Here is a 9,290-nt window from a genome sequence, read left to right on the forward strand (position 1 = left end):
ATTTATTATTAATAAGACATAATAATTTTAGATAGTTATAACAATTTTAAGATTTAAGGAAAAAAATATGAAAAATCCCAAAGTTTTTTATTTTTAATAAATCTAATCCATATATGTATTTTAGTATATATATATATATATATATATATATATATCCGATTGTTAACAATGTTGCTAATGACTATTAGTAACAATAAGATAAAAATAAATTATTGGTTAAAAATACATATATATTTGTTGGGATAAAAGTTTAGGGTGATATATTAAAAATAAAAAATTTTAGATTTTTTTACTATAATAAGAAGAATAGACTAATATATTTATTCTAAACAATAATTTTGATTTAGTGGTGATTTTGTAAAAAATTCTCGTGGTGCACTCTTAAAATTTTTTTTTAAAAAATTAATTTTTTAAAATTGACTAAATATATATAGTGAATTTTTAATTTTTATTTTGTTTTTCTTTACTTTTATTAGTATTAACAAAAATTTAAAAATTCTAAATTTTTTTGTAATATATTTAAAAAAATATGTTATATTATAACTTTAAGTAATTATTTTTTAAAATATAAATGTAAAAAAATTCATAAAATATAAAAATTAAATTATAATTTAATTAAAATATAATTTAAAGTTCTATTGCCTAAATTAAATTATAATTTAAAGTTTGATATTTTCAGCGATGGATTTTCGAAAGTTGTATCGTTAATTGTTTTCAATGAATTTGACCCGCTGTTAGAAAATGTTATAATGGATACAATGGAAAGGAGAGACGGTCATGATGAGCGGCGGAGGCACACGATAGAGCTAACAAAAAGCGATAAAGCTGCTGCATGGATGGAGGATTATTGCAAAACTTGCTGCACATCATTGGCAATGTCATGAAAGCCTTCGGCGATGTCGGTGGCGACGTGGAGGGGCAGTTGTCGTATGGGAGAGAGGGAGAGGATAAAGTTAGCGCTGGTCTAAAAGAGAGATAAAGAGATGTTAGATCTTTTATTTTAAGTGGTGTTTTAAAATTTCTTATAAATTAATGACAAAAAAAATCATCACTAATTATTTAAATTTCTGTAACTAATTCATTAAAAATCTGTTAGCATATTATCCATGCAGTTCGCTAAAATTTTTTTCTCCACTGAACACAAAATTCGTCGCTGAGTCTCTATTCTTTTTATAGTGATAATTGCAGCGATGGATGATTAAGAGTTATAAAAGACAGAAATGGTAATTACATTTATGTACAAATAATTGTATTATATTATATAATTATCATTTCATTATATAAATTTTTTATTATTAAATAAAATAACTAAATATATAACATAATCATGATTATAATATTATAATTTTTTACTACGCCATACAAAGTATAATCTTAGAGTATTATTGAGCAAGTTTTTATACACGGTAAATAACCTTGGATTTCCTCCCGTTGGCCTAATAAATTCAAAATAAAACAATCATAAAAATGTTCTCAATTATTTATGATCAAATTTATTTTTTTAAAAAGAAAAAGAGAAAACTTTACATTATTAGAACAAAATTGGTGCAGAGTAAATTTTATCGAAAATCCGTTGTAGTCTAGTTGGTTAGGATACTCGGCTCTCACCCGAGAGACCCGGGTTCGATTCCCGGCAACGGAATTTTTATTTTTGCCCCTTTCCAAATAAATGAATTTATCATTTGGGCGGGAAGTAGCAGCAATCTTTCGCGGCCATGTCAAGGATCTGTGTTCTGTAGTTTTGCTATTACAATGCAAAATTCTAAAAACGTCGAAACTTAGGGTTTCGAAGGGAAAGGGGAAATGGAAAGCTCTACAAACAGTAGAAGATGCAACAGAGCCAGGGGAGGCTTTGAAGAGAATATTTTAGCTATCCTCGACGCCACCGATTCCAAACACACTCAAGACGCCAACGACGACAGTACGTACTTTCGCCTTTTCTTCTCTATGATATCTCTTTTTTGCCTCCAGAAATTCATACGCAACGAAGGAAAAAACAATCGATTTTGGTATTGTTATTATTTTTTATGCATCGAATGCAGGGATTGCTTTTATAGAAGCAGTTCGCGCTGCTTCTGTTGATCAGGACGATGGAGCTCCTCCAACCAAGTAATGTCTAAATTGAAATGATAGTATATAGTATAATTAGTTCGTGTTATTTATTTGTTCTGTGCTGATAAATTGCGTTGATTATTGATAACGGAATTTGGGTTGTGCAGCAAAATGTATGAGGCGGTTTTCCAAATTATGAGGGTTGGGAAATCTCTGGAATTGATTATGGAAAGTTACCTGCTTTTGAATGAGTTAGATAAGGTGCTTCATGGCTTCTATTATATTCCTCTTTTCAATCCAATTTATTCTTGCAACTTCTTATGCTTTTAAGGATTCTAAATTTCTAATTACTCCATTTCGGATATTTACTTTTGTTCTTTGTCTTTTTTTTTTCCACAGCGTTTTCCACGAGTTTATTTGTCAAATAAAGATGCATCAGGCTCATCTGAACTAGTGGTGGTTGAAGAGGTAGTAAGTCTTCTTTCCCCCAAGTTTGATAATTTAAGTTCAGTGCTTTTTCGTGTTGATCCTAATAGATATACTTCGGTTTTGGTTTCTGCTAGGCTTGGTCGCCATTTGTTTTTAATTTGGATATTACTTATGGCGAAAAAGAATCTGCTGTAAAAAGCTATTGTGGAACATTGGACTCGTCGGTAAGTTGGATACTTGGATATGCGTTGCCAACTTTGATGTTAACTCTGGGTCATGATATATTTCTTATGAATTGCAACTCAAAGTGAATTTTGACCTTTCCACTAAGAAATGAGCATTGGCATCTAGTCCTACATGTGAGTATGGGTAAACATCGTTTATAATTACTTCTCTATTGTTTTATGACCATTTTTATGTTTTGCCTCTTATTTTCTGTTATTGTCATTGTGGAGACTATGACTACGATATAGGGGGACTGCATAATAAAACTCAGTTTTTTCTTGTTGCCCTAAGCCAGCAATGAGTAACGTTCTTGGGTCCCAATAAATTCTTGATAGTTATTTGTATGTGAACATTGGTATTTTTGGCTTATGAGTTAGCAATATTATTTTTCATTTGATTGTTTATACCACTTTCAGGTTTTCCATCTGTTAATACAAGATATAGCTGAAGTTGTCAATGAAACAGACCTCCAAAAAATGCAAATAAAGGTTGGTATACTTATCCTTAGTACTTAACCAGTGCAGAGGTACAGTAGGAAAGTCTGAATCTAAACTTGTTATTGCCCCCTTATTTTGCCACTTTCATTTTGTTTCAGTCCCTGGGGAAGATGTTACTGTTTCAGTATCTTATCAATGTTCTTGAAGGGGATTTTGTACCACGTAACAAAGCTTATGAAGGTAAGAAAAGATAAGAAATCTCATAATCTTTGTTTTTTCAGCATTAGAAGATTTAAACAGCTTATTGTTGTATTCCAGAAACCATGAATTGGATGCTTTTAAGAGAGTCCTTGCTTAGCATGCTTCTGGTATATTTCCACCTTCTAAGCCTTTCACTTTGAGTACCATTTAAATTGTGATAGAGCCGTCTAACTGCTGCATTTCATCATGAAGATTCTAATCTGCATTTCATCATGAGATTCCAATCATTCTTTCACCTTTATTTAATACGTTTTCAGTTACATGTTGAGGCATTCTTTTCTCATGGTAAAAAACATGTGAATTTGATCTTACATTGATTTGGCAGAGTTCAAGAAGAATAAACTATAAAGTTCTTGTGAAGGATTGCTTGTCCATTATGTGTGGACTTGGTCAATTTAATTCTGAATTGAGTGATGATCTCAAACCTTTTTATAGTTCTGCGGCAAACTCATCTCAAAATGTTAATCCTGCTATAGCAATTGCTTTACCTGAAGTGAGATGCAGCACTTGTGCTGCTATGCAGAAGCTTTTGACAGTTGTAAGTTGCTCGAAATGTTGTTCACTTGAGGGTTTTCCAAAATCATCTTTCTATAAATTCTAATGATAATGACATTTTCAGATCATGGAGCTTGATATGTCTAGGAAGAAAGCAGATGCCCAAGGTTGTACCACCAGAGCTGATGGTGTGAGGTGTTTACTTGTCCTCTTAATATAATTTGGTTTTTAATCATTTATTTATTACTTAAGATGAACACATCTGGGATTTGGTTCAGGACCCCTCTGTTAGAGATTATTCTAGACGAGTTGACTTACGATAGAGTTATGCTTTCTCAATTTCTTGAGGTATTTATCTGTATCTTTTTGTTTCTCAACTCCCTCCTTTCCCTCCTATGCACACATATGGATGCAGGAATATGCATGGAAAAGTTACGTAAGGCATGGCCACCCACTACTTTTATTCTGGCTCAGTGGCCTTGGAATCAGTCATGACTTCTAGTCGGTCATTCACTTAACAAAAATTTTCCTGTTGATGACATTGGGGCTTTTGTAAGGATTTCCAATGCCTATCACTGTTTGATACAAAATAGTTGTTCTAAATGGGTTTTTATGTTCTTGTTAATGCTCAGAATTTGTTTTTAATTTCTCAAGGCTCTTGCTCTTGGGTTTAGGTGATTCAAAATTCCCTACTGCTATGTTTGGTTATTTAGATTTGAAATTGAGGATTTTGATTTAATTTAATATCGATTTTTAATAAATTATGGATTTCAAATGTATTATCTTACCCATTAAGAACTTTTTGGAGTGGATTTGAAATAACATTATTTTATAAATAATTTCGCTTTCCATAGTTATAAAGCTTAATACATATGCATCACTCTAATAAATTGAATATATATATATATATATGTATGAAACTTAAATCTCATATTTCAAATTCTCTGATTAACATATATATATATATATGTATGTATGTATGAAACTCAAGGTGATCGTCTTCCCCACCCCCCATCCCCCCAAAAAAGAAAAGACAGTTGTTCATAAGTGGTTGGATGAAGCTGATCAAAATATGCTTATGCTAATTATGAGAATTATTTGCAGATATTTAACGAACCAAAATGGAAGTTGGAAATCATTTTGCAGTATTTTTCAAAATACATTGCTAAGGTACATGAGTTGTTGAGTTTCTAAACTTCAAAAGTTTTGAACTTTTCAATTAAGAGCTTCATAGGTATTATCAAGCACTCTCACACATTTTATTTTGCAGCCTTCTGTTCGCACCCGGAGGTTTAATGGTCCAATAGAGGATGATGGGACGTTAAGTGGGGTTTTAAAGGGCTTTTCAAACATCACCGGCACCAAGAACATTACTAAAAGGATCAGTCAAGATGCAGTTCAGATTCTTCTTGCACATGCTTTTCAGGTGATTATTATTACTTACCCTTTCTCAGTATAGTATTCATGCCCTGAAATTTAAAGTTTTGTCTACGATGAATGCTTTTTTTAATCTTTTTTCAACGGTAGCTTTCGGGAGATATTACGCTAGTGCAAAATTCTTGTAGTCTAGCTGTTCAAATTCAGTCCTGTGTTTGTTAATTCATAGCTCCAGTTGATCGAAAAGTTGGCTACTTAAAAGTGGGTATATGCTGTCGCCTCACATTGCATTCCTAAAAGACAAGGATATAAAATAAATTTGGATGCAATCTGATTATGAGGACACAAGAAGTAGAGTTTCTGGAATAATTATTGCCCCCTGTTAGTGTATTATTGGTCAGTCTGTCGGTGAACTTTACTTGGTATTGAATATCAACATAAGAGGTATAGAAAATAAAGAAATTTTATTGAGAATGTGCCAACAAAATTGGGGATCCATAATCTAGATAGATAATGTATAAACTTCCACCGGTTGGAACATTGTGAATTGGAAACTTAAAATTCATTGATCAGAAATGCGGTGGGTAGATTCTAATATAAATTGGTATTATATGGAATGAAATTTATGGGATCGACAGCACTACTCCTATACTAATATGAATAACAATTTAATTCTTCTTCAGGCTTATTTATCATTACCATCATCTCAACAAGAGGCTGAAGGCATCTCTGATTCCAAGGATAAAGTGAGAAGCAACTCTCTTGTGGAAATATGCGAGAATGTAGTCTCTGCATTTAGCAATCTGAAAAGAACAGACCAGTAAGACTTCACAAATATTTCTTCTTAATAACTTGCCTTTGCAACATCTACTTGCACATATAGTCTGAATAATTAACCGTAGGATCCACATTAATTTTTTTTACTCCATTTTCTAATCAAGTTTAAACATTTACAAAATTTTAGTTCACGTTGTGATGCAGCAAGATGGAGATTTTGCCTTTCGGAAAAGAAGCTTTGTTTACAGCAGCAAGTATTCTCTCAACAAAGTCATAGGAGGTCATGTCTGAATGATGCAGGTACATGATAACTTTTACTGCATAAGTATGTTTCTCTAAGGCGCTTGTAAAGAAGTTCATTGTATGGGAGGATGATGTGTCTACTTAGATTCTTTCCTTCTTATTCCTTAGTTGAAGCCAATTGCCATTGCATTTTGCACGGAGGCCATACCTTTGTAACTGAAGGTCATTGTTTATGTAGGTCAATATTTTTTGGCCCAGGCCTTCATGTTGATGTGACTGATTAAGTGAAACCTTTTTGCCTTGTGATGCTATATTATTCCGCATGCTCCACTAGGCCGTGCAAGTAAAATTACTACTGCTTTCAGGTTCCAATTGAGGTGTATGTGTACTTAACAGATAGTGTGTATATCACATCAACATGAATTAGAAAAGCTTTCAGTCTAAAGCTCCATCCCGAAGGCATTGGAAAATCTAGAGCAACTTCATCATTTAATCATGAGAATGCATTACATCATCAAGGGATATTAGTTAGTTATCTATGGTGCAGAGTTGTTCCCCTAAAATGATGGAAAGTGGCTTGCTTTCTATTCTCATAGCATTCAATTTATCTTATGGGGAGAAATATATGATCTTCGAAACAAAAGTGGTTATAATACTTGGCTAATATGATAATGGTCATTGACTGGCAATCATGTCCAGCTAAACCTTTAGCCATGGGAGGAAAATACAAGACAATCAGGGAAAGCTATTGCCCCATTTTTCAGCCAGGCAGAAATTGGCAGGAAGATCGTACTACCTTGGAATTGAAATAACAGCAAAAATCGTACTCCCGTGGAACTGAAATAACAGCAAACTGCATAACTTCAACTTTGATTAGAAACTGTCGTCTTGTGCACTGTCTTGAAAGTTCCAAAGGTATGGCTATCCAGATGTTGAACACGCCACATTTATTTTGCTTCAGCCCCGTTTGTGTTCCTGAAACAGGTTCAACACCTATTAATAATTGACGCTTAATTCATGATCCGGTTGGGTTACAATAATTTTGGCTGGTTTACACACTTTGATGATTGTAGTGAGTCAAGCTGCATTGTTACTGGGCCATCGTTAACTAGATTAACCTAGCATAAAATCCGGGAATCGAAGTTAGGGTCATGCACCATCGGAAAAAAACATTAGGGAAATAAAAAAGGCAATTCATTGGTGTAAGAGAAATGAAAACAGGGCACAAACGTAGCAGGTTGGACTACTGGCCTTACCTTCATCATTGCTCCAAATTCACCATCTGAACAAAACAATAGGAAAGTAAGTCAAAAGAATTAATAAAACACTCAAGATTTTAGATTTTCTCCATTGCACGTAGAAGTGCTAAGAAAACAGAAGCATGAAGTAATTTCCACATGAATTCTGTCATACATATCGCGTTTCCAGCAGATGTACAACTAAGTCAAAAGCATGTCCTTGAAATAAAAGCATGTCCTCTATTTCAAGATGCAAATAACTTCTATTATTCTAAATATTTGCATACAGAAATGTCATAAGATTCATAAAGAAATTCCGTATATTCAGCTGAATCCATGACTTCCAACTGAATCCAACAGGAAGTAATCAGCCTAAATTGTTAAGGATTTATACCTTTGGAGATACATTCTTGCTTAAACATAGGGACACTACAATTTTTTTTTTCAGCACTTGCAGCAACAAAAGATAAAATACCTAGGTTATCAATCAAGCTGCAACAGAGACCATATCTCTCCTGATTCAGAAACATAGCAATAAAGAATTCACTGAAAATTCTGCTTGATTAGTTATATCTCACCCATATTTCCTTAGGCAAGTATAACCCCAATGGGATTACACATGACTCTCAAAAGAGCATGAGGAAGGTACCTTTTATGGCATCTGGCCTGTACGATTTCCTAAATCTTTCGACTAATGAATCATAGAATGGTTTTGCCTTTTGTGGTGGCATCGCCACATGGAAGTCTGGCTTGTTTCCCTTCAACATTCCATACAATGTAAACTGACTCACTGTCACAATCAAATAGCATTAGCATTAAAACCAAATAAAGCCATTCATTACAAAAACTAAAAGAAAATTCAATTTTTCATTTAACAAAGCTACCCTAATATTGACTTGGAAATCAAGCTTAATAGAAATATAATCAATCAAGCAAAACAAAATCAATGTGAAAAATAGCATAGACATAAATGCTCCATGTCTAAAATGACACCAGAAACGTGTATTATACATAACAAATAACAATAGCATTGGGCTTAAGTATGGAAGATCATGTGAAATACCTAGCAGAACTCCATAATTTTTCTGCATAACCTGCTCAGATACACATGAAACCACACTAATTAAATTCAAAACATATTACATTTGCCAAATATGGGTAGAGCGATAGAGAAAATTACATTCTGATCCCAACCTCTTCCCGTGGTTTCATTTGGGAACAATCTCATGTTTAATACCTTTCGGCATCTGCACAGATTTTATCATACGCATTTTGTATAAGTTTATAAATATAATTACAAATAGGCAATTGAATTTATACCAGTAGGGATAGAAAATTTGAAAAAAAAATTTTACATGTAATCGGCATCGGAGTCCGTGTCGGACTCGTGGAGGCCAACAAGGACGAGAAGGCCTGGTCCAATCTCAGACACCACACGGCCTTCGACCTGCAAATAAAGCATTCTAATATTATACTCCGGTGAGGCTAGAATAAAGAAGTAGAAAAAGAGAGCTTTCACAGAGGCACCTCGACGCTAGCGGAGGTAACTCGCTGGACGACGGCCCTCATGGCTCTGATTTGAAGCCTTGTTCTGTTAGTAGCAAAGCTGCAGGTGGCAGTGGCGTGGCAGTGGCAGTGGCAGTGGCAGTGGCAGTGGCTATTAATGGAGCGTAGAGCTGTCCAGGACGGAAGTGGGGAGAGGCAGCAGTGGCTCATTTGGAAGTCCTGTGAAAAACGTTAAAAATAAAAAACCCAG

The 9,290-nt window shown here is 33.9% G+C and overlaps 2 protein-coding genes and 1 non-coding gene across 5 annotated transcripts; 2 read left to right on the forward strand and 1 right to left on the reverse strand.

The window, feature by feature from the left end:
• Positions 1-1,569: 1,569 nt before the first annotated feature.
• TRNAE-CUC lies at positions 1,570-1,642 on the forward strand. The gene has a single exon. It is a non-coding gene; the product is annotated as a tRNA-Glu (tRNA).
• Positions 1,643-1,676: 34 nt separating this feature from the next.
• Positions 1,677-6,607, forward strand: LOC110603026 (negative regulator of systemic acquired resistance SNI1). Of its 3 annotated transcripts, none has more exons than XM_021740670.2 (16): positions 1,677-1,921; positions 2,043-2,109; positions 2,220-2,313; positions 2,452-2,520; positions 2,616-2,705; positions 3,123-3,194; positions 3,302-3,383; positions 3,462-3,511; positions 3,730-3,942; positions 4,024-4,094; positions 4,178-4,247; positions 5,004-5,069; positions 5,170-5,325; positions 5,960-6,096; positions 6,241-6,353; positions 6,535-6,607. In XM_021740670.2, the coding sequence occupies exons 1-16, from the start codon at positions 1,804-1,806 to the stop codon at positions 6,570-6,572; spliced, it is 1,506 nt and encodes a 501-aa protein (XP_021596362.1). In that variant the 5' UTR covers positions 1,677-1,803; the 3' UTR covers positions 6,573-6,607. The 3 variants fall into 3 exon arrangements, with proteins under 3 accessions (XP_021596362.1, XP_021596364.1, XP_021596363.1); XM_021740672.2 differs by having other exon boundaries at positions 1,679-1,921; positions 6,258-6,353; XM_021740671.2 differs by having other exon boundaries at positions 1,679-1,921; positions 6,258-6,607.
• Positions 6,608-6,758: 151 nt separating this feature from the next.
• Positions 6,759-9,290, reverse strand: LOC110603027 (D-aminoacyl-tRNA deacylase). The gene is made up of 8 exons (XM_021740673.2): positions 9,062-9,290; positions 8,890-8,981; positions 8,715-8,781; positions 8,598-8,628; positions 8,184-8,324; positions 7,553-7,578; positions 7,356-7,414; positions 6,759-7,271 (listed from the first exon to the last, which is right to left on the reverse strand). Exons 1-8 carry the CDS (start codon positions 9,248-9,250, stop codon positions 7,244-7,246), a joined length of 633 nt encoding a protein of 210 aa, XP_021596365.1. The 5' UTR covers positions 9,251-9,290; the 3' UTR covers positions 6,759-7,243.

The sequence above is a fragment of the Manihot esculenta genome, chromosome 16 (assembly GCF_001659605.2).
Source record: "Manihot esculenta cultivar AM560-2 chromosome 16, M.esculenta_v8, whole genome shotgun sequence".
Lineage (NCBI taxonomy): Eukaryota > Viridiplantae > Streptophyta > Magnoliopsida > Malpighiales > Euphorbiaceae > Manihot > Manihot esculenta.

Excerpts from the sequence above, each read along its gene's own strand:
- LOC110603026 (XM_021740670.2), top strand. The coding sequence starts at position 1,804 with ATGGAAAGCTCTACAAACAGTAGAAGATGCAACAGAGCCAGGGGAGGC. Across the intron at positions 2,521-2,615 it reads AACTAGTGGTGGTTGAAGAG|GCTTGGTCGCCATTTGTTTT; the intron begins GTAGTAAGTCTT and ends GGTTTCTGCTAG. Across the intron at positions 4,248-5,003 it reads TGCTTTCTCAATTTCTTGAG|ATATTTAACGAACCAAAATG; the intron begins GTATTTATCTGT and ends AATTATTTGCAG.
- LOC110603027 (XM_021740673.2), bottom strand. The coding sequence starts at position 9,250 with ATGAGCCACTGCTGCCTCTCCCCACTTCCGTCCTGGACAGCTCTACGC. Across the intron at positions 8,982-9,061 it reads TTACCTCCGCTAGCGTCGAG|GTCGAAGGCCGTGTGGTGTC; the intron begins GTGCCTCTGTGA and ends CTTTATTTGCAG. Across the intron at positions 8,629-8,714 it reads GAAGAGGTTGGGATCAGAAT|GTTATGCAGAAAAATTATGG; the intron begins GTAATTTTCTCT and ends GTATCTGAGCAG.